The 14,634-nt window shown below is 36.1% G+C and overlaps 1 protein-coding gene across 4 annotated transcripts; it reads left to right on the forward strand.

Annotated features, from left to right (window-relative positions):
- The first annotated feature begins 654 nt into the window (after positions 1 to 654).
- Smox (Smad on X) lies at positions 655 to 13,442 on the forward strand. 4 transcript variants are annotated; one of them, XR_010952370.1, is made up of 4 exons: positions 655 to 1,384; positions 1,446 to 1,498; positions 3,771 to 5,430; positions 9,010 to 13,442. XR_010952370.1 is itself a non-coding variant. In XM_067780909.1 (3 exons), exon 3 carries the CDS (start codon positions 3,911 to 3,913, stop codon positions 5,348 to 5,350), a length of 1,440 nt encoding a protein of 479 aa, XP_067637010.1. In that variant the 5' UTR covers positions 655 to 1,384; positions 1,446 to 1,498; positions 3,771 to 3,910; the 3' UTR covers positions 5,351 to 13,442. The 4 variants fall into 4 exon arrangements, 1 of the variants encoding a protein (XP_067637010.1); XR_010952372.1 differs by having other exon boundaries at positions 9,615 to 13,442; XR_010952371.1 differs by having other exon boundaries at positions 9,626 to 13,442.
- Positions 13,443 to 14,634: the final 1,192 nt, after the last annotated feature.

Raw genomic sequence — 14,634 nt, forward strand, 5'->3', positions numbered from 1 at the left:
AAAGTTAAGGATAGAGGTAAAGTTAAAGTTAAAGTTAAAATTATAGTTAAAGTTAAAGTTAAAGTTAAGGTTATAGTTAAAGTTAAAGTTACAGTTAAAGTTAAAGTTAAAGTGAATGTTAAAGTTAAAGTTAAAGTTAAAAATAAAGTTAAAGTTAAAATGAATGTTAAACTTAAAGTGAAAGTTAAAGTTAAATATTAACTTCTCATTTATTCAATAAAAGTAAAAAATTTGTTTACTAATCGGTCACCACGCTTAAAAAGGTTAACTTGAATTAATATCAAAGACAAAACTTGAATTAATATCAAAGAAAACAAAATGTTGCATAAATATTATAATTGCATAAGTTGATAATAAGCAATAGCTTTACCGCGGCAGTCCCCGAGTGCCACACGTCCTTTTTAGGGTAAGGCACCATTAATTTATAACATTGATAGTTATGGATATGGGTGTGGTTACGATTATGGCGTTAGGGTTAAGGAAGTTTAATTAGCCCTTTCGCTACGAAACAGGAGCAGCCCATATAAAGTTTAAGCGTAAACATCTATAGATGAAAAAAACCAAGCTAATTTATCCTCTTTAAAAAAAAAAAACAACGATAATCATTAGATCTGGTAGCACTTTTTCCGAAAGACTACGAAATGAATGAACAATGCATGGAACAATGTCAATTTTGCTTTGTGTGAAGTCGAGTTTATTTTCCTTTTCATTTTCCATATTTTAACAATTTTTTGTGCTTTTTAAATTGCAAATTAAAGTTGACTTTAGTAAGTGCATGTGAAGTAAAACAATAAAGAATTGTATTTGCCCGTCAAAATTGGATAAGCCATCGCTAAATTGCTATCACTGGTTGTCTGGTCAAAAGCAAAAGCGATTGAAAAGTGGTTTTGAAGGAGACAGAGGGCGGCTCAGTGAAAATAAATGCAATCAAAGTAATGGAACAATAAGAACATTTACGTGTACATTTGGATCAGACGGCCAAAAAAGGGGAGAAAAGAAGTACATAAAGACCAGCAAATATTGGCTAGCGAGAACGTTTTGTTGAGACAACGAAGTCGACTGCAATAGCGACGCATGAAAACAGTGCTCTGCAGGAAACAAAAATAAGAAACATATCTAGAAGGAGACAAGAAAAGTATACATCAGCAGACGGCATTGCTATAGAACGGAACAGAAAAAAGTGTGAAAGGTCAGCAGACAGTCAAAGAGGAGGCAATAAATAGAGAAATCGTGCAAAATAGTATACTCATCAATTTAGCAGAGGAGCACAACAAAATATACATATGTACATATGCGCATAAGTTTGTAGTATATTTCATCAATAAAGTGCAGGCAAAATACAGTACATAAATTGGAGCAAGAATAATTGGAAGAACAACAACATGTAATTAATAATAAAAAAACACTTAGAAAATAAGACTAACATTCTACATCGATATTTCCAGCGATACACATTAAATTTGGTCTGAACGGATAGTCTGGAAGTTTGCAATTAAAGGTATAATTTGTATTCAGCTTAGTTTCGGTTTCAAATATGAATGAATTTGGCTTTCTTTTAATTGGCTCTTAACCGTTTCATAGGCCCTAAGTTGTACGACGTGGTGTCTAAAATATTTTCCGTGGCTGTCGTAAGAGGCTACTAAATTCTTAGCTCAAAAAGAAGATGCTGGCAGCGAAGCATACCGAATTAAATCCGTCAAATCAATAGTGTATCTACTAGGTTGAACTGACCAGTTCATGAACAAAGATGAACAAGCCAGTAGTGTTACCAGAAATTTTTTTAACGACCAAACTGAAATCCCTCTCAAAACCCAGGAACTATTCTGTTTCAAACAAAAAAAACCTATCCCCTTAATACTAGAAGCTTTCTATGACCTCTGCCACTTGCTATTAGATCTGACAGCTTTAGCAGATTCCTATTAGAATACCCGTAATGACTCTACAGTCCTCTCTTTTTAATGATAGTACTTTTGTTAGTTTTAGGTTGTAAGACCAACGTAAGACGTCTACGGAGAAATCTTCAAGGGATGCGCCATTTTTAGCTAGCTCATCCGTGTTCTCATTCACATCTATGCCCATATGCCTTTGGACCCAGTATAGATGTATGCTTCTCCCTGTCCCGACTATTTCCAGGGATTGCTTACACACGTGCTTGCGAGATTATTGCCTTAATTGCCCCTGTGTGTTACGGCTACTACTGTAGCGCAGTGTATCTACTAAAACTATAACAATCACAATATGGACAGCATCCATGTCACAAGAACTTTTGTTGCTATGTTTTTGTTTTTGTATTAACGATAAAGACACTCCCCGAAGGGTTTGAAGTGTTATCGATGTTGATGGTCCTTTACACCCCAGCGGGTTAGGGGGCCAGAATATTCCCGCGGTAGGTATGCCTGTCGTAAGAGGCGACTAAAATACCAAATTCAAGGGGCCCTCAGGTTGCCAGCGCAATATATAGCTTCTCCAAACCAAATTGTCAACCTCACCTATCCGCGGCGAATCCTGTTTCACTACAGACGAGGCTCTGGCGACCCCAAGCCGCTCATCGAACTTTGGGGTGGGGAGGGAGGGAATGACCTGAAGGTTTAATGTGGCCACATAAATCGTCCCCGAAATGGTCGGGCTAGCACCTTAATGGTGCTGTGGTACCGGATCTGTATCCGGAAAAGGACCATTACATCGATAACAGTCCCCAAAGCCTTCGGGGAGCAACCTTATCTTTTACCGGATACAGATCCGGTACGTTTCGGTAACAAAGCACCATAAAGGTACTAGCCCGACCATTTCGGGCACTATGAATATGACCACATTAAACCTTCTGGGCCATCCCGCCCCACCCCCTAGTGCCATGCGGACCTGGGGGTCGCCAGAGCCTCTCCTGCTAAACATGTGTATGATACATTCATATTTGTAGCAGGATTCCCCTCCAGTAGGTGAGGTTGAAAATTGGGTTGAGGAAACTTTGAAGCTATAAAGCTTTGTATTGCGCTTTTGAACTCCTTGAATTTTGGTATAAGACCGATAAGTATCCCTATTAATTCATTGCAATCAACGCCTTGTATGTAATTACATTTTACGTTCTTACATATCGAATTCGCCGTGGAATCTTTTAGTGGCAAAACATCTTGTTTATTTGCTAATGGGAAAGAGAGATAGTAGCCGGTATAAGTACCCCTGCATGTTTTTGTTGTTGTTGTAGCAATAATGTTACTCCCCGAAGGCTTTGGGGAGTGTTATCGATGTGGTGGTCCTTTGCCGGATACAGATCCGGTACGTTCCGGTAACAGCACCATTGAGGTGCTAGCCCGGCCATCTCGGGAACGATTTAAATGGCCACATTTAGCCTTCAGGCCATCCCTCCCTCCCCACCCCCAAGTTCCATGACGAGCTTGAGGTCGCCAGAGCGTCGTCTATTAGTGAAATGGGATTCGCCGCTCGAAGGTGAGGTTGACAATTGGGTTGGAGAAGCTATATATTGCGCTACACAACCCCTTGAATCCCTCGTTCCCGAGATTGTCGGGCTTGGTACCGGATCTGCATCCGGCAAAGGACCATCAACATTGATAGCACTCCACAAGGCCTTCGGGGAGTGTCCTTGTTGCTACAACAAGAACACGGCGAAGCACTGCTACAATAAGAATTACAATTTGTGAGGAGGTCGCTTCTTTTGGATAAAGCAAATGACTGTTAATTTAACACCAGTAATATTTTTTACCAAATTGTATTAAATGTTAAAATAGTGAGTTCAAAAGAAGGTCCTTTTTCAGGAAAATCTTTACTCTACACTACCTACTGCGGCTGAAGTGACCATAGAGAAATATAGCTGCGTTCTGGCACCGAAACTCTTAAAGCATTTGTGGACGACACCTTACTGATACCTAAGTGCACGCTTGTTGTGCCACGTGCCATGTTGCCATTCACCCCACAAGTAGTTAAACGTTTGTTAGCACTCAAGAAGGGCAACGAAGACACCGTCGAAGGGAAGTGGTCTGAAAAGGCAGTAAAAAATCTTGTTAAAAAAGTCAAAAAGAATATACAACTTGAAGAGTTAGAACGTGCCATTTCAACGCAAAATTGTAACACACGCTGTGTAACAGTACCGCGCAGTAAGCCAGGTGCTACTGGCGAAAATTTGCGCAAAGGACAACCGCATGTAATATATTGCCGTGTATGGCGTTGGCCGGATTTACAATCTCAAAATGAATTGAAAGCCTTGGATCATTGCGAATATGCTTTTCATTTACGTAAAGACGAAATATGTATAAATCCATATCATTATAAAAAGATTGAACTATCGATTTTGGTGCCAAAATCATTACCAACACCGCCTGATTCAATTAGCGACTACCCATTGGATAATCATACTCACCAGATACCAAACAACACTGAATACAATGCCACAACTATTCGTAGCGCTTCATTGAGTCCCCCTCAATATATGGAGTTGTCATCAAGTCATCATCAGCATCATCAACAAATTCAACAACATTCACCCGGTGGCCTAGTTGGTGGTTTAGGTATGAGTGCTGTTCAACAGCAACAACAAATGAATGGTGGTACACTTGTAGGTTCAGGCGCCTGCAATATGGACTCACAATCAAGTGTTCTTAGTGTTGGTAGTAGCATTCCCAATACGGGTACACCACCACCTGGCTATATGAGCGAAGATGGTGATCCAATTGATCCAAATGATAATATGAATATGTCTAGATTAACACCACCAGTCGATGCCAGTCCTGTTATGTATCATGAGCCAGCATTTTGGTGCTCAATTTCATATTATGAGTTGAATACGCGTGTCGGTGAAACCTTTCATGCCTCGCAACCATCTATAACTGTTGATGGTTTCACTGATCCCTCCAATTCGGAGCGTTTTTGTCTTGGCCTGTTATCGAATGTTAATCGTAACGAAGTGGTTGAACAAACACGTCGTCATATTGGCAAAGGCGTACGGTTATATTATATTGGTGGTGAAGTTTTTGCCGAATGTCTAAGTGACTCATCGATATTTGTACAAAGTCCAAATTGTAATCAACGTTATGGTTGGCATCCAGCTACTGTTTGTAAAATACCACCAGGATGTAACTTGAAAATTTTTAATAATCAAGAATTTGCGGCATTGCTATCACAATCCGTTTCACAAGGTTTTGAAGCTGTATATCAGCTAACACGCATGTGTACTATACGTATGTCATTTGTAAAGGGTTGGGGTGCTGAGTACAGACGTCAAACGGTCACATCAACACCGTGCTGGATTGAATTACATTTGAATGGACCATTGCAATGGTTGGATCGTGTACTAACCCAAATGGGATCGCCACGTTTGCCATGCAGCTCGATGTCTTAGAAAAGTTTTGGATAAAATATATGTGTGTGTGTATGAAGGCGGGCTTAGCAGAAACGAATAAAACAAATGTTTGTAGCAAAGTAAGTAAAAGAAAGTATGTATAATTAAAGACACATCTCGAAAAATTGTAGACCCAGAAAAGACCCTCTACTTTTCTAAGGCCTTCGGGCCGTTGAATCTGAGCCCAGTGTCAAAGTTTTTGAGTTGGTTCCAGTTTTCAAGATATTTGTTCCTGGGAGCTTTAAAACACCATTTTCTTCTATATATAAATGTCCCCTATTCCCCCCCCCCCCCCCCCCCCCCCCCCTCCCCGTAGATCAGCGCCTGGCTACAAGCTTGAAACTTGGAATATAGTTCAGAGCCCGATGACAATGCAATAATAAGAACAAAATCTCCGATAGGTGGCGCATGGATCGAAATATTTCACATAATCGTATATGTGGTCCGATTTGGTTTTAAATGCGATTTGTGAAAAAATTAAGAAAGATAGAAAACTGCGGTTTGTTCCATTGCAAAGAGCGTTAAATTTCCTATAAAACTCACTCAAAAAGTGAACAACGGTATTTTCGCACAATAGGTCCCTTTCATGATTCCAGGTCACATATGTAGATTTTTAATTAAAATTTATTTTGCGTTGCAAAAGGACAGCCGCAGCCGCAAAACGTGATTTTCATTTCGTTATGTGAGAATATATTGAAAACAAGATCCAAAATAAAAAATTTGAATCGGAATTTCGATTTGGCGAGCTAAAGACCTTTCGAAAAATGAGTAGCTAATTTCTCGGCAAGGCGGTTCTATACAAGGTGATGGCAAAGCGAATTTATAAAAGTCGCGTTCAGAGAAATGTCAAATCAAAGGAAAATTTGTTTTGACTTTGATTAACTCTCATAATTTGTACCAAGGCGTCGTATGGAAAATATTGTAACGAATTTTGTGGGATTCCGATTATTTTTCACTTTCTGCTAACGTTCGTATCGCTGAACGAATAAATAAGTCCAATATTCAGTTGTTGTAGCAGTGATCCAGTGTGTCCAATATTCAGTATTGCAAAATGATCTTTATTTAGACTACTTTGGGAGTAGTACTTACTTATACCTCACAACTAATAGCGTGTTCAAATCAAACTGATTACTAATTCCTCAGCTTGCGCTGCTTTTATACTCTCGGTTTTCTCGGTCATTTCGCGAACATGTGTTCGAGCACAGTTGTATCTCATGCATGGTTACCCAGCTATATACATGTATATTTGCAGTTTATGCTTTTCTTCTAGCCATATGCGTGTGTATGTGCGAAGAGATCTAAGGCCGAGCTTCTCTTCCAATTTGCGTCGTGCTCCTCTTGATTTTCCCTACCGGACGGGACATGTTTTATGCCGACTCCGAACAGCATCTGCAAGGTAGATGAGTTTTCAGTGAGAGCTTTTCATGGCAGAAATACACCCGGAACGCTTGCCAAACACTGCCGTAAGCATTTTGAGGAAATACTGCACCTGAGAACTCAGTCGTATGAAGCAAAAAAACTCAAGCAGGTCCTTGGTCAACTTCACAAACAGGCGTCGGACCTTTATGGCAGGAATTGCCCGGGCGACCCCGCTTAGAAAAAATTTCTTCTAATTGAAAAACCTTATTTCTAAAATTTTGATGTTGCTTTGCCCGGGGTGTGAACCCAGGGCATACGGTGTGGAAGGCGGAGCGCGCTACCATCACACCACGGTGGCCGCCAGCATAGTGATGCAAATATTCGCCACACTGCCCTCCACCTAATTCCGATAGTTCCGATCAGACAAATTTTCCGATCTAAACGCTGCCAGCCTCTACAAATGAACCACTTATTTTGTTTCGTGGTTTGCCTATTGGTTTGTATGCGGTAAACTACATCGTTGATCCGTTTTACAACGTTGTATGGGCCTTCCCAGTTACACTGAAACTTCGGGGACAAACCTTTCTTTCGTTTTGGTTTGTATTACAGCACCAAACCTCCTTGCCGAAAACCTTTCGAATTAATTGCTTTATCGTATCTGGCTTTCATCTTGACACTCATAATCTTGGTTCGTTATCTTACAAGATCGTCTATTTCCCTCATCTCTTCCTCCAAGACACCAGTGGATTTCTTGGCATTTCTCTCCGCATCGGCATTTATTCCAAGCTTCAAATCAGCTGGCAGTCGAAGGTCGTTGCCAAAAATTACTTTTGCGATTTTGGGTGGATGCCGATTATTTTGCACGTACTGCTAACGTTCGTGTCGTTGAACTGTCGAATAAATAACTCCAATATTCAGTTTTGCAAAATGGTTTTTATTTAGACTACTTTGGGCGCAGTACTTCACAATAACACTTATACTTCACAATTACCCAACAAACATTTAGGTTAGAAAGCAATTAGAAGACGAATCGAATTCTTATGTATTTCTCTAAGGTAGAAGGTTAGAGGACGATTTGCGAAACTGTCGCGAATTATAGCATTCGCGACAGAAAGGGGACTTCGTACTCGATATCGAGAAAAGGGTTAGAATTCTAATCGAATTCTAACGTCGAATTCTAATCGAATTCTAACGTCGAATTCTAATCGAATTCTAACGTCGAATTCTAATGAGTTTCTATTGAGAATTTTGAAGTGATGCGCAATTAAGTTCAATTATTTAAAATCGGCGAAATTCTCATTGTTTCATTATATCAAATACGTTTATTTGGTTATAATCTTATGTATTAAGAACGAACAAATTTCAAAGGCTTTTTCTATTATAATAAATTAAAACCGTACTTAAAGATTGAGCTCAGCGTTGGTTTGAGGTACGGATGAGGAAGCGTTTTCTTCATGCCATTCAAATAGCACTCCAATAATCTGCTCGCTTTCCGTTTATAACTTTTTTTAAATTCATTTTCACTTACTAGTATTTATTATTATAAATAAAAAAAACTTATTTCGCAACTTGTAATATTTCCACTATTTTTATTTTGTTAGTGTAACACTAAGAATGAGTGATCATGTCATGCAAATAATAGGTAACTGTGACAATAATCATAACCACGCAATTCTAGTGTTATTCGAATCGATTCAGAGTCGAATTCTAACCTAGTTTTCGATTCTAAATGCATTAGAGAACTGCATTGGAATTCTAATGTAAAACTACAATATTTCTCTAACGTTAGACACTTTGTTTGCTGGGTAATAGCGTGTTCAAATCAAAGTGATTACTACTTTCTCAGCTTGCGCTGCTTTTATACTCTCGGTTTTCTTGTGTTCGAGAACAGTTGTGTCTCATGCTTAGTTACCCAGCTATATACATACATGTATATTTGTAGTTTATGTTTTTCTTCTAGTCATATGCGTGGGTATGTGTAAGTACAACCTCTGCTCATAGCTACAGGCTACATATATGTATGTGAAATATCTTTTCGCTTCGAGCTGCTGATTATGTGTGTGGAATGTTCTTCGTTGCCGTGTGCATAAGTGTCGCTGCTTGCTGTTTTTGTTGTTGTGATTATTTACTAACAGCATAGTGATGCAAATATTCACCACAATATCAAGAAGAAGTAACCAGGTGATGGAATAACAACACCTTTTACTGAATTCGCCTTGCCTTGTAAAGATTCGCCTTTACAGGAAAATTAAGTCATGTTTTAAATGCTGTAAATTCAAAGATTTTTCATGGTTTTCAAGGAATTTCATGAACTAATTGCCAATGCCAGCAAAACGTAAGCTTTCTAATTCTTTTTCCTTTGCCTGTGGATTAAGAACATAGCAATGAAGTTAATTGATGCAACGTTAGCGCCAAAACGACGCAAAGGTCGAACGTATTTGATTGACAGTGGCTGAAATAATGTACTATGGGTTTCCATGTAACCCATTTGCAATGACGATGCATAGCCGAACATTTTGCTAGTGTCTTGTAAAAACTAACTATACCAGTTTGCAAATACAATGAAGCTAGACCATATATAAGGGTACTTTTTTGTACTTTTCGTAATTTCTGCCCCATTTTAACAGATAGAAGCTTCGAATTTCAAGCAGTGCTTGCATATACATATTACAAAAAATGTTGTCTAAAAAAATCGTAGAGATCGGTCATATATATAACTTATATCACATGTTTGCAACGCATCAGCAAAAATAAGCAAAAATAGTTTACGGTTTTTGAGGTTGCGTATTTGCCATGACGTAGCAAATGCAAAGCCGTATATAATTTTTTGGAGAATGCAATGCTAAATATCTATTGCTTTTGGAATGCAATCCACAAAGCATGTTTTTCGATCCAAATTGTGTAGTATATTTACAGGCGTGCATCAAAAGCGGTGCCGTTTATAACGGCCGTTGCATAATTGTGTACAAAAGAAGTTTGATATCATATCGATCAACTGCCTGACAGGATGTTCAAGCTGGCTTCCTTTTAACGTTTTGGCAGCGTTTTGACAGAATGTTCAATATGGCGGCGCACACAACCGGCTATCTTCTATAGATGTATAAGTTGCATATTTGTATTACAAATAAAAACATTCATATTACAAAATTATACACACACACATATAAATATACGCATATGCAAAAAGCCTACAAGAGTTGGACAAGAGTTGAAATATGTGAGAAAATTAAATATGAAGAGCTTTAGATTTTAAAGTTTTAACAATAGATTTTGTACTGTTTACAAATATATCAAGAGCATCCAAAATAATATAGATACACACCTATACACACAACGTTTATATGTATTTACATAAATACTTTCAAAAATGGTAAACAGCACGATTGCGATATTTGCTATAAGCTAATTACGAAAACATTTTTTTTTTAACTTTTTGTTATCTAACTTATATGAAAACGCATGAAAAATTGGCTACAAGCTGGGGGTAAATTTAAATTGTAAATTTAAAAAATATTTAAAACCATACGATACAAAAAATATTACGTATTAGAGCTCTCGATAGTCAACTAATCGTAAAATCGATTAGCTAAAGTTGTTTAGTAAAATAATCGATTATCACTAATCGCCTAGTTTTTAGCATACGATTAGCGACAGCTTCGATTATTCGAATATTTTTTTTGTAATTTTCAATTAGTTCTGCGATTCGTAATGACGTTTTGAGGTTATTGTTAGCCATTTGCAGCTCACATATTTGTCAGCTTGCTTCTTTGGCATTTTCGAAATTTTAAAAGAAGCTCTATACCCAGCTACGTCACCAGAAACTAAATTTTCAGCAACCAATAAAATTTGTTTGAATTTACATAAGAAAAATTGTATTTATGAAATTTTCATATATGTATGTATATTATTCGAATAATGACAGTCAGTCGATTGCTTTCCACGTTGAAATCTAATACCTACAAGCAAGTCGATTTTCAATCAATGCAAAGTTACTACTCGACATGTCGATTAGTCTAATAATCGATTGTAAACAAGAGACTTAATACATACATACATATATTTAAAACGAAATTATAAATAAAAAAATAATCCTAATTTTACCACCATATTCATAATATGTATATTAAAATGGCGCATATTCATAGTCGAAATAAAATAGGTTTTAAATTTAGTTGCATCTTTTTTGACAGATAGCTCATAGAAAATTATGTCAAAAAGCTGCAACTAAATTTAAAACCTTTTTTATTTTGACTATGACTATGCGCCATTGGCCCGTAATCTTAGTCGAAATAAAATAAAAAATCATTTTAAGCCTGTTATAGTCCACTTAAACAATATTTTATCTATAAAAAAGCATTTTAAATTTAAAATGACATGAGCCCGATTTTAATTTTTTAAAAATGACGCGTTTTAATTTCGGAAGCAATAATCCGAAGGCGGCATAGTAATACTTGTACTCCGTCAAAATTTTTTTGCAAAAAAAAAAAGTTTAAGACTTTCATGTGGTTGATGTAATTTTGGTGATATTATTGTACACAAAAAAGAATTAACTAAAAAGGCGTTTTGCGCTGATACAATTTTCACCAGTTTCGCAGCCGTTTGAGGGTAATTATTCGGTTTTTTATGAATATCTGTTAATAAAAGAATTAACTAAACTAAATTAACCAGTTTCTTATTTCCGACTTCTAATTATTGAATTACATTACAGAATTCTTGAATTCAATTCTGCTGGCATTTCCTTTTGTGTCTTCTATTCCCCTTTTACATTTGCCAATCCCTCTTAAAAGAAATCGTGAAATAAAGCACGGAATACAACAAGAACTAGCAACAAATATTTTAAGAACTGCTTAGTACGGGCGCTGCTGAACTCCTTCGCCCCTTTGTCACCCTCTTAGTCTATGTCATGATCGACTTGAGTTCAATGATTTTCTAATGTAAAAGGGACTTACACTTTGCAGGTCCATGTACAATGGCTCAATATTCTAGGTTACTTCTTTCCTATGGAAAACTATTCTATACTCCCTTTATTTATGCTGACTTTGCTAAGACAAACCTAAATTTGATTTAACCTGATTATCGTTGAATGTCCTGCATACTTATTAGTATCGAGGTTAGAGATATCCCTATTCGGTTTCGGGGATATTAAATTAAACGGCTTTAACGGTTAGGGCCACCTAACATTTAAGGCATAATTTTTGCCGTCACATCTGTCTTAATGAAAACAACTTTTCTTTACAACATTCTTACAAACTATATAAACTATTCAACATGAATAGGAGTGCATGAGTAGATTGCCTTGTTGCTTCTTTAGCTTTAAGGAGCCAAAATCCGCTTTAACTACTTATTCGTTTATGTTGCGAGATTTAAATAAATTTTAAAAAACGGAATTAAGTAAATTTTTCTTAAATAAGTATGTTCATGTTCAATTAAAAGATTGTGCACCCAATTTTAAATTGACGGTTGATAAAAAACAGCGAATTTTTACAAAACGTTTGCTAATAACTTTTAAATAGAATTGAATGATAATTATCCGCCACCGGATTATGATCAAAACGCGTTTTCAGGTACTCCTTTGACAATTTTTGTGCTATTGTAAGAGTTTTTGTCAAGTAAAAAATTACCATTTTTTATACCTGGAGTCAAGTAACCACGGTTGTAAGCAACAGGGTGAACTTCAATACCATTTTTTCATGCGGATACCCTGTCCATGCTTATTTTAGCTGAAAACTGTGTTTAATATTAATATGTCTATGACAGACCAAAATTTTAAATCCCATTTTTAATTTAGGAAAGATTTTAACTAGAGAGTATTTTAGTCAGCGACTATGATTACGGGCCATTTTATTTTGACTATGACTATACGCAATATGTTTATAAAGCCCTTATAATTGGAAATTTATTTGAAAATGATATTTAATAAAGCTTTTGTATATTTTATGAATAAGGGGTAGTCTACCCCAGCTTTTTTGTGCATCAGCAAAAGTTTTTCTCTTTATGTTAATTTAAAAACATAATCAAGTTTGCTTATACTATTTTAAGCTTAATGCAATTTAAAAAAGGCTTGTTACTTTCAATTGAGTGGTTGAAAATTTATTTAAAAAAATATGATACAATAATTTTTTAAATTTTCGCTTAAACATATTATCCGTAAAACCGCAATATAAAGTAGTTTTTCAATGCTTTCCTGGACACTAGAGCATTGTAAACGTTATCAAGTAGCGCAACTCACAACGATCGCTCAGAATTAGCACAAAAACACATATATTACACGACTCCATCTTACGAAAACTCTTTAGATAGTACAAGTTAAATTTTAAACAGAGCTAAACTTTGCCAATTTCGGAATATGTATTTATTTATTACTTAATGTAATAAAGGGAAAATGTTGCTTATGTTTTTAGGTATTATGCACATTTATCTGTAATTTTGTTTGAAATATTGAATATATGTTTTTGCTCTTTCACTCCATTCGACCGCTTCCACTAAAATTCAGCCAAACTAAATAGTAAACAATGCTCTAGAGCCTTTATTTAAACTGTTGTATATTTGATATGTATTTGTTTGATCTTCACTACGGATGAATTTAGCTTTTAGCATCTTATACATAAATACATACAAACAAAATATATAATATAAGTGAATCTAAGTCCCAATTTATTGCTCTATAATAATACGTACATACGTCATTATATTAATAATATTAATACTAAAATTAATAAAGCAAAAATTAAAATATTTGTGTTTTTATGCAATGGACCTCCTATTTCTATATCCGGAATACATACATATTGTAACAAATTCTGGGGATTTCTGATATTTATGCACCTTCTGCTAACGTTCGAATCGCTAAACTGTTGATCTTTATAAACGATGTTTCCACAACTATAAAATATTCTAAAATTTTAATGTATGCTGACGACGTAAAACTTTTTAAGTCATACGCGTCGGTAGAAGAACGTTCTGCACTCCAGGCAGATTTAAATCGCTTAGTTACTTGGTGTAATGCGAATTTTATGCCTCTCAACATAGAAAAATGTAAATCCATGTGTTTTTCACGTGGGAACATACAGCCAGCTTCCTACACAATTAATGGCCAAACTCTGAAAAGCGTTGATGTTTTTGTCGACTTGGGAGTTACAATGAATTGCAAACTTAGTTTCAACCCTCATATTAATACCACAGTCAATAAAGCGAAAGGAGTTTTAGTATTTGTGAAAAGATGGGCAAAGGAGTTTAGTGATCCTTACGTTACAAAAACCCTTTTTACATCATTGGTGAGGCCGATATTAGAATATGGATCGATAATTTGGAATCCGCGTTATCAAGTTCATGTGGATAGACTAGAATCAATTCAAAAACAGTTTTTACTTTTCGCCTTGAGAAATCTTCAATGGGACTCTCCGTATTATCTTCCTCCTTACACTAATCGATTAAAACTAATAAATCTTCCTACCCTTGCAAGTCGTAGAGAAATGCTAGGTGTACTATTTATGGCTAGACTTTTAAATGGATCGATTTCAAGCCCATTTCTTTTAAACGAAGTAAACTTGAATGTTCCATGCCGAGTTTCAAGGCATTATAAACCTATAATTCTTAAACAATGCAGAAGCAATTTCCAACTACACGAACCCTTTCTATGTTTGTGTGAAGATTATAACTCTCACTCCAGAATAATTGATGTTTCGGACTCGCTATTTGCCATAAAAAATACGGTTCTATCTTCTCTTAATAATTAAAACATTATATTTATACTTTTAGTCTATTGTATTTTGTGAATCTATATTTCTCAGCTGATGAGTTTCTCTGTAGCTTAGCGGTTTTAGATCTCGGCGCTTAAGAAGCCACTGCCTCTCAAAGACTGGGTAACAAAATAATAACATATAAATAAGAATTAGGATACAAAAACAAAAAAAAAAAGTATATAT

Source organism: Eurosta solidaginis, chromosome 4 (genome assembly GCF_040869045.1).
Source record: "Eurosta solidaginis isolate ZX-2024a chromosome 4, ASM4086904v1, whole genome shotgun sequence".
Taxonomy (NCBI): Eukaryota; Metazoa; Arthropoda; class Insecta; order Diptera; family Tephritidae; genus Eurosta; species Eurosta solidaginis.